This window comes from Micropterus salmoides, unplaced genomic scaffold, assembly GCF_014851395.1.
Source record: "Micropterus salmoides isolate LMB-PRFRI ecotype aquatic unplaced genomic scaffold, ASM1485139v1 Ms_hic_scaffold_2, whole genome shotgun sequence".
NCBI lineage: Eukaryota > Metazoa > Chordata > Actinopteri > Centrarchiformes > Centrarchidae > Micropterus > Micropterus salmoides.
The window spans coordinates 23,186,073-23,209,477 of record NW_024041150.1 but is presented as its reverse complement, the minus strand read 5'-3'; the positions used below and the strand labels follow the sequence as shown (position 1 = coordinate 23,209,477).

The 23,405-nt window shown below is 40.7% G+C and overlaps 1 protein-coding gene and 1 long non-coding RNA gene across 3 annotated transcripts; one reads left to right on the top strand and one right to left on the bottom strand.

The window, feature by feature from the left end:
• The first annotated feature begins 25 nt into the window (after positions 1 to 25).
• Positions 26 to 21,922, top strand: LOC119912508. Of its 2 annotated transcripts, none has more exons than XR_005446171.1 (4): positions 26 to 186; positions 7,371 to 7,511; positions 21,119 to 21,178; positions 21,483 to 21,922. It is a non-coding gene; the product is annotated as an uncharacterized LOC119912508 (long non-coding RNA). The 2 variants fall into 2 exon arrangements; XR_005446170.1 differs by lacking the exon at positions 26 to 186 and adding an exon at positions 5,686 to 5,828.
• Positions 322 to 5,105, bottom strand: LOC119912504 (5,6-dihydroxyindole-2-carboxylic acid oxidase-like). Its single transcript, XM_038731723.1, has 7 exons — positions 4,437 to 5,105; positions 3,837 to 4,159; positions 2,441 to 2,645; positions 2,154 to 2,321; positions 1,891 to 2,070; positions 1,643 to 1,789; positions 322 to 1,533 (listed from the first exon to the last, which is right to left on the bottom strand). The coding sequence occupies exons 1-7, from the start codon at positions 4,789 to 4,791 to the stop codon at positions 1,346 to 1,348; spliced, it is 1,566 nt and encodes a 521-aa protein (XP_038587651.1). The 5' UTR covers positions 4,792 to 5,105; the 3' UTR covers positions 322 to 1,345.
• Positions 21,923 to 23,405: the final 1,483 nt, after the last annotated feature.

Below are 23,405 nucleotides of genomic sequence, written 5' to 3'. Positions count from 1 at the left end.
GAGACGGTTTAACGACAACGTACTGTCAGTAGGCCCTCCCAAAAAGGCGCTTCCTCTGAAACCTGACACCTGACAGGTGAGGCAACACCGGCCGGGCGGCCTGTTTTGAAATACACCGAATAACGTAACAGTGAGTACATTTTTTCCAGGAGTCCAACCATTAGGCAGACCTGGCTATAACCTGGGGTAAGCACTGCAAATTACTAGACACACATTATTGGTGTGTGTATTACATTATGTTGTAATCTCATGAGTGTCAGTGCACAGCCAGCCGACCTCCAGTCTCAGTGTAAAGTCGAACAAACCACTGTGTAGGCAACGTAAAATTTAATCATTTAAATAATTTGGCATGGGCCCAGATTCAACAACATTTTAGATATGTAAAAACAGAAGAAGCAGTCATGACCATTTCACGTGACATTAGCTTTTTAAATGACAGGAAGGGCAGACAGCTGCATAGGTAAAACGGTCAGTACACAGTTCAGTAAGGTCTCAGGATTATAACATGTTGCCACTTCTGAATGACCTCCCCCTGTGTTTTCTTTTTTTTTTATGTCTTTGTTCATTTATAACACATCAGGTCAATCATTCAATCAGTTTTTCTTAATACATCATTACAAAAAAAAAGACACAAACACACACACACACACACACACAAAAACAAGGCCACCCTAAAGTAGATCTCTTATCAACAGAGTTTCAGAAATTGAACTGGTGCACCCCCTTGTGGTCATTATGGCTCTGTTACACGGGCAGTGGAATCCATTACCAAACACTAAACTGTGAAACACAGCAAACGTTACAGCCTATACACATGGTAGAAGTTGTAGACCTGTAAGTGTACGCTTTTTAATTATCTTGCCTGTATTACTTGTATTAATCTATTTATCTAAATGTGTTCAAAAAGTCACTGAACATTCTGAATCACCTTATAAGTGAAATATTAAAACTACAGGTGGCATCACTGCTGATACTGACCACTGACTAGATGCAGCGCCACCTGGTGGCATCGCTATCACACTAACACTTCAGTTGTCCATGTTCACTTTATTTGAACACATTTTTTCCTGAAAATCTGATAAACATCAAAGATTACAAAATTGCATCTCCAATGCGTGCTCATGGAAATGAGTAATTGTTGACATCTGTGCTATTTGTAAAGACAATTAAACTACACCGGCTTTGAATGCAGCAAAAAAAAAAAAAAAATTACTTGTAGCATTCAGGGATCTACACATGCTCTCCAGTGAGAGCAGATTCAGGCTTTGACAAACTGTGCAGTTGTGTCACTGTAAAAGCATAGAGAGGAAGGCACGTAGGTGTGGCTCGCCTTTGAACGCCGATCCTAGACTACAGACTGGCTTTTTTCGTCATCGTAGCGCTGGTACTGATCCCCAAGCAGAGGCTGGTGGCCCTCCATCTTGCGAGACCTGGCACGCACGGCACATGTTGTGACGGCGAAGATGGCTGCGACGAGCACGAGGGCAGAGACTATGGCCATGGTGATGATTTCGCTCAAAGTGAAAGCTTGACCTGGAAACACAAAAAGTCAGTGATCATTACCTATGTCATCTGCATTTCTTTGAAGGCAAGATTGACAACAGACGCCCGAATGATGGGATGAGTAATTCAAAATGAACACCTGGCCATTCAGCTTCATAAGAGTAACCAAGATTTTCAGGGGCAGTCATGAACATCTCAGCGTTGCTCACTGGAGGCCAGAAAGGCACCATGTTATAGCCCCTGTTGTGACCGATGGGGGCATTTTCTTCAGGATACACAGCCGAATCTGTCAAGAAATACCTGAAGTTAGCCCAAAAGCAATAAAGCAGGAAAATGTGAAGGTACAACAAGAACTCTTCTCTAAATCAGATTTTGCAGCTTAAACACCTGGACCGTGTCTCCTCAACCACTCGTCAAATATAGCGTCGGTGTAGGTGTGGAGCAGGATGAAGATGGGGTCATTGGGTGAGAGGTGAGTCTGTCCTCCTGTCCCATTCAGGAACAGATGGGCCAGGTTGTGGAGGCTCCTCACCACAGGGTCATAGTTCCCCTTGGGGGCACTGTATCCTGCCGAAACAACACGAAGACGCATAAGGAAATGCAAAAACTGTGTGACAGACAGATAGAGGAAGACATATCTTTGCCGTCACCTTCTATTGTGTTTCGGAAGCTTTCAGAGGAGGTAGAGTAGTAGGGCGGCGTGTCAAAAGTGTTAACCTGCAGACAGTCCGCCACATCCTGGGGCTCTGGGAGACGCTGGACCATCGGCCTGTTGACATTTCCTGCTGGGTTCCTCCTGATGGGAGAGGTCTCAGTGCCTGAAAGGAGGCAGGGAGGGGAGCCAAATAAGATAGACTACAGCAATTTCCCTGCACTTGAAGAATAAAGAGAATGACCACCACTGGCGTGTTTCATGGTGAATAAACAATAGCCTCACTGTTGCAGATTGTTCCCAGCGTGTCATAGTCTGCCACGCTCTCACAGATGACCCTCCACTGAGAGAAAATAGAGTTGGGGCTCAGGGAATTCATGTCAAAGCTGCTCCTGGCTCCCATCAGGTCATCTGTGCAGATATCACATGTGCTGCCGCCGATGGCAAAGTTCCAGTAGGGCAGGGCGAAGGAGGGGTTTTGCAGCATATCCTGGGTGAAATAAATAAATGAGCTGAGTTAGAGTTTGGGAAAGTGAAGATCAAAGATCAAAATGTAAGGAAACCACACTTTTATGTTTATTTTAGGTATTCTTGTCCCCTAGGTAATATCAAAGTATCCATAAAGTCTCATTTGGTAATGGAGTCATAGTGCACAGAATAAATTGAAAATGAATCATTTTCACACACTGATTCTGCTTTAAAGACCGTCTATGACAATATCTGTTCACCATGCATGAATAAACCTGCAATAAATGATAATTGGCTCTTTAATAGCTTTTGTGGAAACAAGTTTATATATATTTTTATATCCAAAACTTTTAGAAAAGACAATACTTTTTAAAAAAGTTTAAGTGTGACGCTCTTTCGCACCTTTTTTTTGGTTAGTGCAGAAATTCCTAAGGTGTAGATACAGGATTTGTTGATCAAGCTCAATAGCTTACTTTTTGTTCCTTTGAAAAAAAAAAACATTACAAAGTCACCAGATCCCATTCTGAAACACTCCTCTCTTTGATCAGAAAAGCACAAATGGATCCTAACTATGGCTCATGAAACCAGCCACTAACGTGCATTAGAAGAGTGAGATGTTGAGCTGCTGCCAGATATTAAGAACTCTCCCTCAAACTGTGCCCCTCCAGCAGGGAAAAAAGGAATGACTAATTAGGGAGCACATCTTAACCATAGACCTGCTAAGGATGGAGCTTCTCAGCAGGAGTCCAACAATCTGCCAGGGTTTCAAAATCACAGGACTCGGTTTCTGCGCTTTGTGAACCGGATGGATGTAATAATGATACCAACTCTATGCTGGGAGTGAATGCGATTGATGAAGGTTAATAACTCCTTTCACCAATAATCAGTTCAGTGCAAATCGAATAGCAGCCTATAAAACGCGTAAAATCACAATTTGCGCGCTGCTCGCCTATCAAAGCATGACATTGCCTCAACACAATTGTGGGAGGAACGCATTAGACGAAACAAACAAGTTGGGGAAACGACAGCTGGGTTCATGTAGGCTGTTAGTTGGCGATATAAAATGTGAATAAACAGGTTGCGATTACTCTCAGGAAACCACAGAAACAAAATCCATTCGATTATTTTCTTTATCTCAAAACACCCCCACCACATCAGTTCTATTTCACAGCACGAGTGTGTGTGTGTGTGTGTGAGAGAGACCGTATCTTACCTGCATGTCTCGCTCCAGCTGCAACAGGTGGTATCTGTGCCAAGTGACAAAACCGGGGCCCTCGTGTGAGAAGTCCACTCCCCCGAAGCTGGCCTGTCCCGCGCCCAGGAACGTCTTGCTGACCGAGTAGTAGTGGGACCACACGAAATAATTGTAGATGGTGACGTTCTCGAACTGCACGGTGTTCCCGTCGGGCCCAAAGATCTCCTGATAGCGCCGCGTAGCGATCACCAGGTTGGGGTGCACCGTGCGCTTGGCCTGGTCCAGCGCGTTCACGAAAGCACGCTTCTCCTCAGCGCTGAGCTGCATCACGTTTCTCCTTACTGGGGGGATTACGGCAGAGGAAAAATGGATTAACAGTCATGCGTTAATTGGGGATCAGTTTTAAATGGCTGAGAATGCCCTTCTCGAAGATTCAGGGGTGTAACTATTTCAAATGTATTTCAACTTGTTTCACAGAGCCCTAATTCGAATAATCTGTCTTTGTCCTGTAGAAATTGTTTCTGCTAGTTGTGACCTCTCCTGACTCCCCACAAGTCAATATCCCATAACATTATTATTTGAGTATTTTCCCAAACTCCCCCGAGGACGCGCACTTACCAACAGGAACTCTCAGGTTACAGGTGGGCCCCGTCCATCCGTGTTTGCAGCGGCCGCAGTTATAACCGCTGAAGTTTCCGTTACACCGACAGGTACTGTTGAAGAACCGGATGGGCCATCGTTCCCGATCGTCCCGTCCGTCGTGCGGGTACTGCGGGCCGTGCGGGCGCGCGTCCGCCGCGATTGGCACGCACTGTCCGCGCCCAGCGCTGGCGCCACACGGGTCGTTGTTGAGTCCAGAGGGCGACGGACAGCACCGTCCACTCCTGAGTCCTTCGGGTGTCACACACTCTCTGGGGAACTGAGCGCTCACGAACGCCGCGCCCACAAGCACCAAAAACCAGCACCGAGACATTTTACGCACGATGATCTGTCAGTTTTCCTGACTGAATATCTACCTGTAAATATGCACTTCAACTAACCCTTTATCCTAAATGAAAGTGTATCACTTCAACACATCAGGAATTACTTTCTGTCAACTTGGTGGTGTGTAAAACGTCACCTCCCATGCGCCCCAGCCCCTGCCTTCTAATTTCCCCAAACCAGTGAACCGTCGACTTTAAATACCGGATTAGCGCATGACTACCAGGATTTTCTGACTCCCGCGTGATGCCATCACATAACATCACATTTCCTACTGGGAATGGAGGGAAAGAAGGCAGTGTGATCCCTCATGCACTACATTGTTCTTCTACAAACTCACTGGACTTGTGCAGTTGCCTGAAATAGTCCAACATTAAATGTGAGGAAGTATAATTAATCACAAAACTGTTTAAGATTAAAACACAAATTATGATGAATGAGTACAGGCCTACCCATAAACTTTAATGCCTGTACATGGACTGTAACGTTTCTGCACACTTTTATGGGCACTGCATGAAAATTAATTCGTTATGAAGCCATAGCTTTTTACAAATGCAGCCCTCTGGCGCACAAGTAGATTGTGGAATTAAAATAATCTACTTGGGGCTGCAAGCAAGCTCATAAATACAATACGGGTCTTGTTTAAATGATCTACTATTGCACTTTTGTCTATTACTGAATATCAAATAGAAAGGCACAAAATAACCCCAAAATGAGCTATTTTGAATACCCTGGTTGCCCCAGTGTATTAAAGTAATTCCCTTTACTGTATAAAATGGCAGAATCTAATCTTAAAACGCCTCAGAATGTTTGTTAAAGTGATCATATTTCTGGTCTTTTGACATCTCATGGAAGCCTCTCTCTCTCTCTCTCCCCCCTAGAGGTGTAGGCTGCTTGTGCTGCCATGAGCACATGAGTGAGACATGGAAGCATGGAAGACATTTATTCAGCAAGAAGTCCTCTAGCAATCTAGGAATGCAGCATTATTTCTCCACTTTCTGGGTTTCAAATCAAAGTGAAGCAGATGCAGTAAGTTCAGTTCAGTTAAAATGCATCTCATGTGCAATACACTTAAATCAATCAATCAAAGTTTATTTATAGAGCACTTTAAAAATCCAAAGTGGACACGAAGTGCTGTACAGTAAAACAATAAATGAATACACTAAATACAAAGCTCACACGACCCATAAAATTCAAATAAAAACATTAACAACTATAAAATAAAAGAATAAAATCAATACAACCAAAACAAGAAATGTCAATTTCAGTTATCAAAGGCCAGGGAAAAGAGGTGGGTTTAAAGAAGAGGCTTAAAAACAGACAGTGAAGATGCTAATGTGCAGAGGTTTAGAAGCTGCTACGGCAAAAGCACGGTCCCCTTTAAGCTTGTGCTTTGTTTTGGGCACACTTAGGAACAGTTGATCGGCTGACCTGAGAGAACGGGTGGTTCTATAGTGGTGTAGCAGCTCAGAGATGTAGGGTGGGGCAAGACCATTAAGACATTTAAAAGCAAATAAAATAATCTTAAAATGGATCCTTTGATGTATAGGCAGCCAGTGGAGTGAGGATAAAATGGGGGAAATGTGCTCATATTTACGTGTTCCAGTTAAAAGATGTGTAGCAGCGTTTTGAACCATCTGGAGACGAGCAATAGAGGACCCACTGACCTCCACGTACAGTGCATTACAGTAATCCAGCCGAGTAGTGACAAAGGCCTGGATTACTGTCTAGAAAAAACTGATTTATTTTGGCCAGTTCCCTCAATTGAAAAAAGCTTGTTTTAACTACTGACCTTATCTCTCTGTCAAGCTTAAAGTCAGAGTCGATTGTTGGCTTGATATACTGACTCAAGGAACCCAGATCGGCACGGGGGATCCCAGTGGTGCCACCAAAAAACATCACTTCTGTCTTACTTTCATTAAGACTTAAAAAGTTAAGAGTCATCCAGGCCTTTATGTCATCAAGACATTTAATGTAGTGGTCCAACAGTTTCATTCTTTTTAAGAGGCACATAGATCTGACTATCGTCTGCATAACAGTGGAATGACATACCATGCTTCCTGAGTATGGAACCAAGCGGGAGCAAATAAAGAGAGAAGAGAAGAGGGCCTAATATTGAGCCCTGTGGGACTCCACAAGAGAGAGGAGCATAGGAGGACACAGAATCAGAATAAATAGTTTTAATACAGGCACGTTTTTAAAAGGCATTAACAAACATTCTCAAAAAGCGGCTCACTTTAAAATAGGATACTTGCAAGAGACAGGTTAAAAAAAGAAGAAGAAAGAACGGTCAGACTTGAAGCAGCAGAAGCCGACATATCAAAGGATCCAACACTTACCATGATGCAAATCAAAGTGTTTTACCTTATGCCATGCTCACGTCATATGGGATGGATGGTTGACAGGGGAAAGATTCCCATATTTACTCATGACTGACTTATGAACGCAGAGTTGGCATTGTTAGGGTTCATTTTGACATGTAAGATTATATCTAGCCTATTAAAATTTGTGTTTAATAACCCAAAGCCGTTTGGCTGATGTGATTGCATCTGTGTCTGTTTGATTTTTCAGACACATCCAGAAATGTGTCCCAGCGTTTCCCAGTCATAATTACAACTTGAATGTTAATGTGAACACTCCTAACAAGTTGGAAACTGGCAATTATGACAACCCAAAAATGACTGGAATGCAGCAGCAGACCCTCCGTGCTCGGTAAGTGGCCATAACTTTCAAACTCCACTCATCCAGTTTGAAAGGCAGGCCTTATGTAAGAAATGTTGAGTAGAACAATTCACTAGTAAACTGATCTCTGGATGTCAAGTTGGTGGCGAGGCCCTACAGTGTCAGTGGTAATCCAGTGAGACAGAGTTCAGGTGGAAGTAGGGACAGCAAACATAAACACGTGTTTAATTATCATGAGTTATGGCAATATGAAAAACCTACCACGCTTACCTTTTATATGAATCTCCTGTGCAACTTTCATTTGAATTCTCCCTCCGATCACCCCTCCAGCGTGTGCACCGTTTGTTTGTTTACTTCACTGTTCTGCAGGTGAAGGGCAAAAAAAGAACGTTTGATTAGTTTAAATGAGCCGATGATACCAGTGGCAAAATCTTGATTATGTTGCTCTGCTGCTCCTATAACCTCAGGACATTTTTTTTGTGATTAAGGAAAAGGGTTTGCTGTTATTGTTGACAAAACTTACAGCGATAACCCCCGAGGAATTAGAATCTAGGGCAAGTCTGGCAAGGCAGGTTCCTTCTAAAGCATCCAGAGTCTAACATCCTTCCCATAATTGATGCAAGCTTTTACACAGGGTTGCAGAGATGGCACTGGGATGGTATGAACAATAGTTGTTGGGTTGCATTAATAGTTGGATATAATTTCACAACAACTCAGACGTCTATCAGTTATCCTCACTGGGGGGATCAACTCCCACTAATTAGCAAACCGATGCATCACAAATTTACTCATCAAATCACTGTATGGTGGAGTTCTTTCAGGAGAGGAACAACAACAACAAAAAAAAACAATGCCAGATTTTTAGTTTTAAATGAGCACACCTGCTTTCGCTTCAAACTCCAGGAATTTCAGTAATGAGTGAAGCAGCAGATAACCATTGTTCCTTAAAAACAACATAACAGCCACGAGGCAGCACTAACAGCCGTATCGGATGGCAGTAAATGTTAAATCCAAACAGTGGTGGAAGTATTCAAGTAGTGTACCTAAGTAAAATGTTTTAGTATTTGTACTTTACTTGAGTACATCCTTTTATGCAATTTATATCTCCATGTGGGAGATACTGTAAATATTGTTTGTATACCACTAGGTTTGTTTTTTACAGCTGTGGTTATCAGATGAAGATTTTACATTATAAAAACACATGATAAGACACTATACATCTACTATACTTCTAAAAAAAAGCAAAGTCTGGTCAGATGTATATCAGCTGTTAGCAGTTCCACCAAAGAGTGATTTTTCCTTCCCAGATGGTTGATTTAAATAACAGTTTGAAGCTCAAAGAGGTAAAAGTGTCAAATATTTGACAAAAATAAATTAATGATTAGAAAAAGGTCCAGTAAATGAATGCATGAACTTTTTTCCTTTTTTTCCTACCACATTAGTCATCTCACTCCCCCTCAGGTTCATCTTGTGACCCCTTTGGAGGGAGCCAGACACCTTTGGTTGGAAACCACTGGATTAAACTACTGAACAGTATATTAAGTACCTAGCTAAACCTTGAGCAGCTACAACAGTGCAATGCACCTTATATAACCTAATAATACAATAAATAGGCTAATATCAGTCACTGGGGTCATTTTTCTGTGAAATTTTACTTTTACACTGGATACTTTAGTACATTGGCTGACAATACTTTCTTTTATGGACTTTTTAATGCAGGACTTTTACATTGTTGTGTTTAGTTGAGTAAAACATATGATAAGAATCTAACCTTGTTTGATGCAGTTTGCTCTACAAGTACGATGCGGACTCGTCGCTGCAGATTTTTTGTCTTAGAAAGATGTGAGGACACTGATGCAGTCAGTGTTAATAATTTGCAGGTCACATAAAAACACATCGTAACAATACAAAAAACTTTTCTAAGAGGACAGACTTTTCTTCCACCGTCAATGTGGTCTCACACACTGAAAGGCAAAGATTCTTAACCCAGTCACATGTGTTTCACGTTGGCTATCATAATTCCAGCCTGCATGCATGGTTTTGTTTTTGGTTGTTTTTTTTGGGGGGGTGGGGGGGGGGTGGGGGGTGGGTGGGGGGTGGGGTTGAGGATTACACAAAGCTAGCACTAAGCTCATTCTCATGAAGTACATTTGAAAATACAGCCACATTCCTCACATATGTGCACTTCCCGTGTTCCCCTTTAAAACTAGTAGACCTATTAGTGTGTCAAGATTACTAAGACTGTTTAAACATCATTTGTCTGTCTCTGTTGAGTTGTTCTACAGTGTTTTTAAAATGAATGTCAAGATGAATACCGTAATAGTAGTAATCAATTATTTTGACCTTAGAGTCTTACACTGGCCCTAAATGAATTTTCTATGATTTATCATCATCATAGACATGTGGGTGTTTAATAATTCAAAGTGCTATTGACCTGAAAATGCACTGCAGTGTTTTAAGGTCACATTTCAGTAGAGGAGGAGCTGGCTTTTTACTGATTGTCTTTTGAGTAAGTTTGAGAGAAGCTTTGATGTTTACCATCACTTATATCACTTTGAGCCATACGTGTGTCAAACAAGTATATATGGATATGATGTAGAGCTAACACAAACTTATTATGATTTCATTGACAAGCAGTGAGGCTGCAAGACAGGTAGTTGTGATCCAAACAAAAGTTCCTTTGTTGCCACGTTAGTTTGGAACAGCTAATTTTGTAAGTCATCTTTAAATGTATGCATGTTAGATTAGACGGATTAACAGTATAAACACAGCAGTAATTAGAAGGTCAGGGGTCATGGCACGAATAATCTAATGGTTTCACAGTTACCACAGATGCAAATACGCAAATGCTCACAAACTGTAACTGTGTACAAAGATAAGACATTTGGCTCATTGTTTAAAAAGCTACTTCATTATTCTGCCATTGGTGCTTACACATCTCTCCTGTTCGTCCCGTGACCCACCTCCCTTTCATCCACACTCTCCCCTGCTACTATTCAGTGTGTGCTCACGTCTGTGCATGTGTGTGAATGAACCTTGGGCAGGATAGAGGATCATGTGAAAAGATGTGACTCGGGCTTAATGGTAATCCTTGCCTTTGGTAAAAATGGCACAGTGGGAGTCATTAGGAGGGAACTATAGGATCGGATCATATGACTGTCGGCCTCTGTCTCCCTTCTCCCCTTCTTTCTCCTCTAAGACAGTGCCTGCAACTGCTTGTCACTGCTTGCTTGAGGCATCTGTGGTATAACAATAGTAAAAGTCCACAGCCATGCTGTAGGCACAGCAGCGCCACAGACTCGAGCTAAATGGTTATGTCAGCGTCTCAGCATGCTCACAATGACAATGCTAATGCTGATGATGTTTAGCATATTTGCTAGGTTCACCTTTTTTACTTTAGTGTGCTGGCATGCTAACATTTGCTAATTAGATAAAAGTACAAGTAGCGTACATCTAAGGCTGATGGGGAAGTCATTAGCTATGCAGGCATTTGGTAAAGTATTGGACACATTTACATTGTGAATTTTCTGCGTTTCCTTTCTTTCTTTAAGCGCAAACTGAAAACATGCATGAAAACTTGTGGATGGAAACACACCTATTATTGAGACATGTTGACATTTTGTCATTCAATTTAGAGGACTTGTTCAGCCTGGACTAAAGAGGTGGACAAATGGATTATTGCTAACCATAGAGCAAAGAACATACTAAAACAACAAGAAAACAAAAATACATTCAAGTAATTTCTACCATCAAAGATTTGATCTCAGAGACAAATGGGGCCGCTATTAGATACCCTGTTCCAAATCATCTAATGTAATTACTTCATTGAGAACAGCTTGTGAATGCCATATCATACTGAAAATACAGAATAAGTTTTACAGAAAGTTCACATCCTAATTGAGCTGGGAGTGAATGAAGGTCTATCCTGTGGGACTGTCTGCTGACGGAATGAAGCAAACTCATGACCAAACCTCTGGGGGGTGGTGAGTAAGAGAGAGTGTGAAATCTGAAAACTAATGCAAAAACCAACAATGTGCGATATGAAGGCACTAGAGGTCTGTTACCTCATAGTGGCAACATTTCTCATATACATTTGGTGGTTATGACCGATACATTTGTGCTGGGGAGAAATCAATTTGGATCCTTGAATGGGGGGAAAAATAAAAACTCCATTAAGTTTCACACCATATCTGGTGCAGGAATACAAATAAGCCGGGGAATAAGGGAATGCAATTCTATTGCAAAATGTACAAGCCTATGTTCTGGGAAAGACAACAGAGACTTTTCAACAATAAAACAATTAATTCTTACAATGGACGTTTCTTCTGTGATAAGCATATTAACAGTCACAAGCTTGAATTCCACGACAAATGAGTTATCCGCCGTAGCAGAGGTAACAGTAGTTTTAGATGTCACAAAATACAATTTATACAAATTGTAAACAAGTATTGAATAAACACTGAGTAAAACTGAAAAAGCAGCCTTTAACTTTGCCTAAAATGGACCTCTACACTGTTGGTGTGATACTGTCTAAATACCAGCAGAGGGCAGTGATGTCTCATGTTAAGTTTTGTACTAAGGTAAGCATCCAATCTGTGTTTACAGCAGTTCTGGGTGCGGATCCACCCAATGTACACATACTATGTATTAGAGATGCAACGTTTTTTAAAAACAAGCCAATATTTTAGCTATAAACAACCTTTATCTTAAAGAATTTGACTCCTACATGAAAACTCAAGAGACTTTCAAGAGTTTTCATAACTCATCAATCTTTAAAAAACATACCAATCCCAAGTTTACTGAGAATATGATTCAAGTGAAAAAAAGTTATAGTTTAATATATATTTCAAATTGCAAGCATCTATGCTTTCACATCAGAATACTGGAAGTGTGCAAAGGGTTTTGGTTCAAGACAAATATGTGAAAGAAATTAAGAGGCAGAGGTAAGGTAAAAGTGCTTCCACTACAGGCTAGTTCAGAACTTTTAGGCACTATACTTCACATCAGTTTTGCAGAAATACAGAATAAGCATTTTTATATGTGAGTCAGAGAGAACTTCATTTGTTCCGCCAGTGAACTCAGAATGTAGTGCCAGCTCGAGGTAGACTGACACGCTGATGAATGGCAGGAGTTAGTCCCTCAAATGAAGGCCTCCGCGAATATAGGGATACTGTCTACTTAGCACACGCACCAGCATCTTAAATCTGCTGCTTTCCAATACCAAAGCACTTCAGGTGATTTACATAGCAATAATTTAAACAGCAGAGGTGCTGTGACTGGGCGTTAGCAATAAAATACGGAGATCTACCGCCCAGACTGCTGGTACCACTTGATTGCTTTTTAACAGTCATTAGTCTTGTGGGAGCCTTTTCAAAGGGCATCATTTTTAGGTCAATCCTTTGCTCTACTTCACAGATTTTCCTTTTCCCACTGATGTATGAAAATGAGGGAGGATATTGACAGGTACTGTAAATGGGAGAGGTGAGGGTAATTCAGCGGGAGCCGGCTGTGTCACAGATCATCCCAGACAGCAGTGGTAATTAGTGAGGAACACTAGTCTTGCTCCGGGATGTAACAGGGAAACAGCTGGGCTGGAAGGTTGTGTCAGCCTCGGCCAATTAAAATACTGCACAGAAGTAGACGATGACAGGGAGGGAGGTTAAGATGGAGCCTGCTCATCATTACTGGAGAAACACAAACACACTTCAGTGAACCTAAGCCGGGGAAGGAAAAGGTTAGGGATTTTGTGACTATCTGTGATCAAATGAGGCACCATCAATCGGAGTGTGGATTCAAATTTGATGAATAAACAGCAGTTTAATTTTCCATGACCAGACCATGATTCATTCTCCGGCTAGCTACTAGCAACTATTGATCTGGCTCATTCTCATCCCAGAATGCACCTGGCTATGGGAGCAATGTTTTACTTTTTTAGTTGAGTAGGCTACACCTTGTAGTTGGGTCAGATTGTAGCACAAATGAAACACTGCAGTTTGTGACTGGACCAAGATCACTTCCTCTAAACGGTCTCGATGTGGTTGTTTCAGTCCGCACCCAAGTACAATTGCTGTCTTCAGATCTGCCCAAACGAATTGTACAAAGGGGGAAAATGAACCAGAGTTTGATTCAATTGGTTTAAACAACATAGGTTTGAAAACTCCCTTACAGGAAGTGGTCTCGGTCCGGTCACAAACTAATTCTGTAGAGTGTGTAGAGATGAAATACATGTTTTTGTTCTTGTGTCTACAATGGTATTAAACAACCGGAGACATTAAAGGAATGGAAACTGGATATTGGTATAAATGGTAGCAAAATCTCTGATGGTTGACAAATTTCTATATTCTAGTCAGTAAACTTCATCTTTTATAATGCCCACTGAAAATTCTTGATTCTCACTGGTGTTTGTTTGCAGTGCTAAATTAATATGGTACTAAACTGTAGTGGGCAAGGACGGGCTATGCTAAAGAGCTTGGAGCTATATAGGGTTACTTGTGCAACCTCCACCACCAACAACAAAACAACAAAAAGATAAACTGCTATTTATTTAGAATCATGCAGATTTATTTCAGTCCAAATCAACTAATGCAGGGAGGAGCACAGAGAGATTTGAAGCAACATTAGCTGCGATTCATTAGCTACAGTTATAATAACATACAACTTGTCAGATATTATTGCTTAGATATTGCCCAACCTCAGTTTGACTCAGACTTCCTTTTGTCAAACACCCAATATTTTTCTCAACTCCTGTATTGAGTTGCACAACATACTGTCATCACCTTGTTCCTCCTATTCTTCAAATGCCAATCCTGCTGATACCCTCATTAGGTGTCCCCTTACATGTTGCCTCCCAAAGCAGCTAACTAAAGCTCATGAACAAAGGGATTGGAAGAAAGAGACAGAAGATGAAAGGCTTGGACAAGGCTTTGAATATTCCCAGATCTGGATTCTACTGTGACTCTTTTGGACAGATGGCAGTCACTATGTGCAACACAATGTGGACAATGTTCTTTGAAAGAACATTTCAGACTTTCCAGCTTTGGCAAAAGAGATCGTTCATGTAATTTGCAGTAGGTGCTGTATGTGTAGAGTATAGAGCAATTCACCTCACTCTGTGGGCGGATGAGAGTCAGGCATTGATGTGGGATGAGTCTTACAGCGTTGGAAGCACATCTCCTGTCAGCGAGGCATGCACGAACAATATAATGAATCTGAAATGAGCTCCTCACTCCTTTTCTACTTATTAAAGTCATGATCTCACTTATTAAAGTCATAGTTGGGGTCTGTACATCTCCATAAAAATGTCAGATCCCCTTTGTGCCGTGACACGTGTGGGGTGATAAAGGTTTTTAGACTGATTCCAACTTTTCACAAACTTAACCAGAATGTATTGGCAACCTGTTAATCTGTGCCCACAGTGAATACGCTTCCTCTTATAGGGCTGTGCTAGACTTCCTCTAAAGGAAATTAATTCGGCAGAGCTTCTAAATATAGACCTGCATTGATCTGTTGCTGCAACATGTCTGCAGTTTGATAACAATCCAACCCCCAAACGCAAAAGAAATGCAAAGCTTCTCAGCGTTAATGATATCACAATGTGTGTGATATGTGTGGGGCAATTTTTCATGAAAACACAGCGCTTGTTACATTTGTGAAAATGCTCTCTCAAGGTGTGATGTAGATCAGTATTCTCAAAACTATCCAGGAAATGATCCCTGAATCAGCTCAACAAAATTCACACGGAAAGCAAAAATGTCTGGGTCCTCACACAACATCCCAATTCTGCCTTCCTGCGCACTTTTTTTTTTTTTTTCTGCACACTCCCAGATGTAATGAGGTGCCCGCAAATGCCAACGTGTCCCTGTACCTTGCTGCATTGGCAAGTCATTTATTAGCACACCATTATGTCATGTAGCCAAATGTATTTCATTTGTTATGCGTGCCGGGGTGACAAAGGTGGAAATGTTCTTGCTAATTTAATGCCTATTGAGACAGAAAATTGGATCTACTTCAGGGAGCCGTGATGATTGTCGGGATGCCCGTGCTGCCAATATCTGCCCAAGATTAATTAAAATGAAATTTCCATGGGACCTGTGACAGTTGGCCATCTCCTGTACATATTTCCTCATAATTGGAATCACAGTCAGTCTCTGGAGGAGGAAGGGGTCTCTGGGATGTCTCAGAGAACCAGCAGGGATTTGCTGAGGTGTGCACTAGGGAAGGTCTGATCAGAGCCACACATAAGGGGGGAAAAAGGGGAAACCATTCTGGGGCCCATGCAGTCCAGCACTAATGATGTTCATTCTAAATATAAGCAAAGATAATCAAATTTAATTTCGAACCAAAAACACTCACCATTACTTAAAAAAATGAAATTTTTAATTTGTTATTAAAATAACAAATAATGAAATTTTTTAAAATGTTACTTTAGTAAAATATAGCCTGTTTCATAATGAAAACCCCCTCTCCTGAAAATAGTATGAGTAATGTTTGTTGTACACAACGTCGGAACATCAAAAATGCACCGCATGCGGCAGGTCATGTATGTGTTTATGTAGGAGATAGAGAGAGAGCACAGCATTTGTTGACATGAGTAAAGCAGATTTGCGGAGGGCCCATTTTCAGGACCTTTTCAGGGGCCCAGTCATTTCTGTGGGTCTGATTGTGTTTGGGGGAAAAACACAGTTTGAAACGCTGGAACATCTCAATGAGAATGTCTAATTTCTGCAAGCAGATGGCATAAATGGCTTACAGTGGAGTTGTGGCAGAATGAAGGACAATGAAAGGCAAGCCCACTTACAATTCAGCAGTGGAGACAACCAATATATCAAGACAAAGACCAACTACAAGGGAGCCATAGCAAAAACAGACGGTGGTGACTCCTGCATAAAAAACAGGCAGTAACATGAATAGATGCTGCATTGTTGAATATGCTGGCACAGCATGAACAAAACACGAGTAACAACAACAAGCCATGACACTTTGAGATTCAGGACAGGTGTGCTTTTTTCATGCGACTGGGTGGTGTTACAGTGAAACAAATCAAACAGCAGCACTACAAAACAAAAAGGTGCTGCAGCACAGGCGTCTGTAGTTAACTTTACATCTGTTTTTATATCAGTTTTATGTGTTTCAGAAAAACAGGCCTTCATCAGTGAACCATAACGAATCTGGTACCATCTTCGTATAAGTGTTTAAGCCGGGATTCAGACCGAATAACCGCAATAAAACACGATCCAGGAAGTGTAGTTCAAGTAACAGTTCAATGTGTTTAAAGGCTTATCGGATGCCAAAGCACTGCACAAGGGTTTATAAAACTCACAGGACTTTACAACTCTGGTAAGTTATCATCGCAATGATTGCTAGGTTAACAGTAGAAATATGGCACTGATGTTACCTCAGGTCTCTATTTTCTGACATTTTACAGACTTAACAATTCAATTCATGGCAGTAGTTGATAATTACAACTGTTAGTTGCTGCTCTAATTTAGTCTTGGCTAAATGTTGGTGATGTGAGGGTGCACAGAGCAGGTTTAAGCACATTTGAATACTATAGCAAGTTGGGACAAAAAGTTTGATATGTAAGGAATATAAAAAGTAATACTTGTAGCTTGTCTATAAAAAAAGTCATGTTGTCATGTCTGTAAATGTTTTTACACTTTTGGAAGTGACAGTCTGATGGCATCTACGTACCTGAGTGGATTTCAGTTCAGCTCTCACTTAAAGGATAACTCCTGCTTATTGCAACATAGCTCTTATTTATGTAGGTTTGGCCATCGTTTATTTCAGCTATGATAACACCGGAGTCACCAAAGTAATCAGGGAGCGTGGCGATATTGCTACGAGAACGTCTGATGAGGCAAGAAATGCGATCGTTCACACTTTCAGAAAGGTTGTAAACAACTCAACAATTTAATCAGATTATCTGAACCATGTTATTTGGAGGTAAAACTGAATGGAAGCCAACTTATTGTGCTGACAGAAGACTGGTTGCACTGCTATGGCAGGTACATTAGGCCAAAGCTGAAGCAGGAAGTCGGCCTGTACACTGTAATGGATGTTGGTAATAATTTTCCCATTTGCTTTCGGTTTCTCTTCCCAATTAGTTTGGCTAACCTGGGGATTTTACCTGTGACATCCTGTTTGATTGTCTGACCGCCACATCTGACTTCTTTTCAGCAATGTTGCCGTTTACCAAGATCCAAGCAATTAACTAAATGAGTGCAAAGTTATTATTACAGATAGGAATTATGACCAAACCTTTCAAAATTATATAAAAGTTGAAATAAATAAGAATTATCCTCAAAAGCAGAGTTTTCTGATGTGGGTCGTTGATTAGCAGTTGTATCTCACTACAGAGAACATTCAAGCAATTCAAGGAGACTCTACCCAAATAAGTAGAGCACGATCCATCCGTCTTTTTCCCCCTTTTCATCCATTCTGTAATCCTTAGTCAAGGATCAAGCTGCTTTCTTACCTTTCTAGGTAGACAGGAGCTTAAGTACTGTCACTGGATGGATTTGGGCTAGACCTGAGCTGTCTGTAAAGTTTTTTTTATTTATTTTTTTAACTTGGTCAAAGCAAATTTGCTCATGAGTTAAATGCAGGTTTCTGTGGGAATTAAGGGCTCCTTAAAAATGATTAAGTTAAAGAAAGTTGTACACACACACACACATACAGTCGTGCTTCCACCATTTTCAGGGACATTATATTGACTTACTTTCATTCCCTGGAGAATTACCCCAACCATAACCATGACCACTACTTGCCTAACACTAAACCTAAGTCTTCACCCTAAAACTGAATGGGACTTGCATTTTGTCCCCATAGGGAAGGCAAGTCCCCACAGTGTGAACAGATTTATGTCCCTACAACATTATTAATACCCCCCCCCTCACACCACTCACACTCTCTCACACACACACACACACACACACCTCAAAGGAAACTGAGCCAAATAATAATGAAAGAAGTGGGAACTAAAAGAGGATTGGAATACAAACCAAGAAATGCAGACTACCGGGAAAAAACCCACTCCAGATGAATTGCATTCAGAGCTCGGAATGATCAAAAAGTGCAAAAGGAAAAAGAATTTCAGTCCTCAGACAGTAAATGAAAACATGTAACAACTGGGATTCCTACTGCTAATTAGGGCTTCTCATAGCGCATACATTTGTCATTTCCTTTGTAGATTTCTTGTTAACCCACAAGATACCGCTAACAAAGCAACAAGGTTAATTAAAGATTTAGTCTTTTATCTGTTAAGAGAAAGTTACAGATTCTGATTATTTTTTTTAATCTCTGCAGCAATAGGCAATGTAAGTATTTGCTGCTACCATGAAGCGTACGATGCACCCTTAGGTCCCCCATACTTTTTCTCATTGTGAGGACTCATTGCTTTGGTTAGGAACAACTTGCGTGGAACCTGTCCCCTGGGTAGGGCTGTAGTTAAGAAGTAGAGTGGCATTAGTATGGGAGGTTCTGAATAGCAAGTAGGGACATGAACTCACATCAAATCCTAAAACCTAACTATCCACCATCTGTCCTCTTCTTCTTATAAATTCTTCAAAATTCATCGGGTGTGAGTTTGGAAATTCTGAAGAGTTCTTGCTCTTGATTGATTCAATTATTTGCGAACCTAGAACCTTAACCTAGAATACACCCACAGCCTGGATGGAGAATACTGCCCAAGGATACACGGCAATTTGAGTTCAATGTTTTTGTTCTGACGATTTATCTCAATAGCAGACCATTCCTGGTCTCATAGTAACTGCAGTCTGCAATCTTATGATAAATCGCAGCCATTTCTGAAAAGCAAACAATTCCTCTTTGTCCCTTGTGTAAGGAAACCATGCTGATGGATGTGGATAAATAAGAGAAACTTAAGTTTAAAATTTTGACTGACAATATCAGACTTGAAGAAGACGAATAAAGACAGCTCAGTGGAGGCTGGTATGCAAATCTGTGTGCGAGACACAAAACTGGCATGTAGAGGTGATAATTCATTGAGCCTTGGGATCCTCTATTTTTGTATTCTGGTTCTGAGGGAAATACTGTACAGAGCCTCAGCCATTCATAGATCAGACAGAGCAACCTTCATGCTGAATTGAAGCAAGGAGAAAACAGAACAGAGCAGGTCAACAGCTTCTGGGAGGGCGGCAGACTGAATGCACCTTGACACTGGAGCAACTTGGAGTTTTTAAAAGAGACTGTTTACTGCTTTCAACAGGGGCTTGTCCTCATTCTACATCATGTTCTTTTCAGATACGTGTTCATGAACTTACAATAAACACACACACACACACATATATATATATATGGTTAAATGTACTGTGCACGTGGCAACATACGCAGTGACACAAATACAGACACACAGGCACACCCTATGCCATTTCAGAAACAGACAATACCCTGTTCTTTGTATTTGGGCTGCTTACATAACCAATCGTTGTCAATTATGTAATGCCCCCGTTATTAATTTTTTAAATGCATCTCTCTTTGAAACAACTATAATTGGACATTTATATGTTTTGTGCCTTGTCTCGGAGGTATCAACGCTCTCTGATGTAAGTTCAGTGGCAGCAGAACAAAAGTCTCCAAAGCAGATCACACGTTTTTCCCTCATTGCTATGTGGCTCAAGAGTGCAGGATCTCTCCGATTAAAACTGAAGGCAGGGAACAGGGATTAAAAATGTGACATGCTGCTTTGTTTAGCACTCAGAAATATTTACAGAAAAATCTTGCAGCAGTGACAGCAGGCTTAAGTGTGTTGACTCCTTCACAGCGGTCACAAAGCTTTGACAGCAGCTGTTAAGCTTTGTGTATTTTGATAGTACTACATTGAAGGCTTTAGCGCCACCGAGCATGTGTGCTAATTTACACAACAGGGAGGTTTAGTCAGTAAGGCTCCTCTGATGCTAGCTGCTGTGCCAAATTAGCCTATGTCTAAAATGTTTCCCAAAAGAATAATGCAAAAACATTTGCACTTTATTTTTGTCATTTGCAAAGCCATCACCATAACACTAAAGCCCCTCATTCAATGCTGCATCCTTACTTAAGATATGAAGTGAGGCAACGTTCAACAGTACTCATAACTACAGCCAGAGCCGGCCCTTCCTATAAGCCAACAAGCGGCTGCTTAGGGGGCCCCCAAGCTCATGCGTTGTTTGCTGAATTGACTGATCGTCTAACTGGAAACCCTAAGTCACGTATTTACATAGAACTGGCACTTGTTGCTGCTAATGTGTTGCTAACTACAAACAGTCTTTTATTATAGGGCGACTAGGGTGAGTGAACGCTTCGCGAATCGGGAGTGAAAATTAGAAGAAGGTTGATGAAATTAGAAGAAACAACAAGCACAATGTTGTAAGTAATGTTAGATTTACCAGATGGTGAACTTTTAGTGACAAAACACATCTGTTTTAGTCACTTCTAAAAAGTTGTAAAGTAGCCAGATGCAGGTGTACACTGTAAGCATGCTCTGTCGCCACATCCCGGCTGTCTTTAAGGGCTTTTCACAGTGAAAAGTAATGTAATCTTCTACATGTCTCAGATTAGTCAAATTAAACAAACACATACTAATCTGAAGCTGCTTAGGTATTTACCCCTTTGATTTATATTCACTTACACTTCCTCCTCAGGAGCAATAATGAAGTATTTTGGTCATGATGCTGACACAACCAGAGATGATGAAAGCGCTGGTAAGTGAAAAATTTGAATAGTTATGTGTGCTGCCTGTACAATAATAACTACTTGCACTCCAGCTAAAAAAAGGGTTTTTAATTTACAGACTTACTAATATGCACTGTCCTTGTGTGATTTATCTTCTTTTACTACTAATACTACCTATGACTGTATTGCATGTAAATTCATAATATGTTTTTTTCTTTACAACAAATTCACCTTATGTATGATTTAGTTATAATGATCATGATTAATGTTTTATACTAATGGACTTCAAAATTAAAATAACCATGACTAATTACAACTAATTTCAACCCACAGCTCCAATGGTAACCTCTGATGAATGCCAACCAACTTCTTCTGTTTCGGAGATCTCTTCTCCACCTCCACCAACTGATCCTGCTCAGAGGCCATCAAATCTGTCTGACCAAGTAAAGACCAACTTGGTTTTTAGGGGTCCTTGATTTTAATATACTGCCGATCTGAACCTTTTGAATCTTACATTTGTGTTGTACTGAAGGTGTTTTGCTCTTTACATTGGTAGTTCTTCAGACTGTGATGAAATATTATCACTTTTTTTCTGTGTTAATACGACAGGTTTGGAGTCACGTCCTTATATACAGTCTATGGGACAAACACAGTTAATGCCATTTTAGAGTTTTACTTTGAATGTTTCAGAGTGTATTTTATTAGCAGTAAAAGAACTGTGGCCCGTCATGTTGCTAGAGGTACAAATAAAATATATAAGGGTTATAATTGCATACAGTAGCTGGTTGTATGAATACTTCACCTTCTATCTACTGCTAGGCAGGGTCCTCAAAATTATCCTGCTCAGGCCCCCAGGTGTACATGGCTGGTATTATGGTTATAGTAACATTTATTCATAATATCAAGACGAGAAGCAAAGAGAGATCATCAAACAGCAACCCGGCCTAAACAAGATTAGAAAGATTAGAAGATTAGATTATAGAAGAAGATAGAAGATAGAAGATTAGATTAGAAATGTTCATTTTTATATATTATAATAAATATACTGTAGCCCTGACAATGAGACTGCCTGTGTGAAAATATCTGCAACATATACGATACATAACAATAAACCTATGGCAAAATGTCATGTGGGATTCAATGACATGTCACTTCATAATACCAAAGCTTTTTCAAAACCTATTTTAGTTGAATAACTATATATTCTGAATGACATAAATGCAAGAAAACTGCACTTTTCTGCTATTTCTTTGGCTGACAGGCAACGAATTTACTGAAAGTGTTTGCAAAGAGGATCACTGTCAATTTGATGCTCCCTAGTTTAGCAGTCAACAGCAGGGTTGGATGTCTGACCTCTGTGGCATTTGTTATCTCACACACAAAAAATGGCAAACAAAAGGGGGTCTTCAAAAACTCCCCTCTGGCTGCGGCGAGTTAAGACTCTCGATTATGCAATCCAATCTCACAGTACACTATGACATGCCCGCTTTCCCCGCAGGGATCATGAAAGTTTCATCAGCGTTGGCACAAAGAGAGCCTAAATACATTTTTCATCATCATTCGCCATTCATCATTCATGCTAATCATCTGAAGTCAGAATTCTTAAAATTCACAGATGTATACAAACACGAATCCAGTGGCTCTGGCTGGCAGCTCACCATACCAGGAAGTACATTGTAAATGCTTCATGATGAACCGAACTCCCCAAAGTGCAGTCTCCGTGTAAGTAACTGTAGTAACATTTAAAGGAGGAAGCAAGGCTTTCACCTCACACAGACTGACGGTGAGCGAAGATTCGTCCATCATACCATTGATCAGAAATGTGCCCGTTATTGTGAGATGCCCTTAGGCCTAATTAAATATTAAACCTTTTATTTGCTCCCACAAAGGTATTTGTAAGTACATTTCATGCCAGGGAAAGCATCAAAGATTCAAAATTCCCCTCCTGACGCAAAGGTGCGGTTATTGCCGCTCACTCCCCCCCACCTAAACCATTTAGGCGCATTTAGAATGATGAAAGAGGAAGGAAATTGCTGGCGATGGCTTCCAGGGGAATGGATAGTATATACATAGCAGTCTATCTGTGAGAAATTATATGTTCCCGACTTCAATGGGGTTATAAAGTGACGTGATAAAACAATGCTACGTATAGGGTTGCCTCATAGTTTACAGTTATTGTAATCCTGATAATCATATAAAAAGAAGTCGATGTTTTAATGAAGATGGAATATAGATGCTGCTCGTTTAGTGGCTGCA

Bases quoted from the DNA above. Each gene is read 5' to 3' on its own strand.
- LOC119912504 (XM_038731723.1), bottom strand. From the start codon at position 4,791: ATGTCTCGGTGCTGGTTTTTGGTGCTTGTGGGCGCGGCGTTCGTGAGC. The intron at 1,790-1,890 runs GTGTTTAAGCTG...ATTTCTTGACAG, and splicing joins GTTGAGGAGACACGGTCCAG to ATTCGGCTGTGTATCCTGAA. The intron at 1,534-1,642 runs GTGTTCATTTTG...TTGTGTTTCCAG, and splicing joins TTATGAAGCTGAATGGCCAG to GTCAAGCTTTCACTTTGAGC.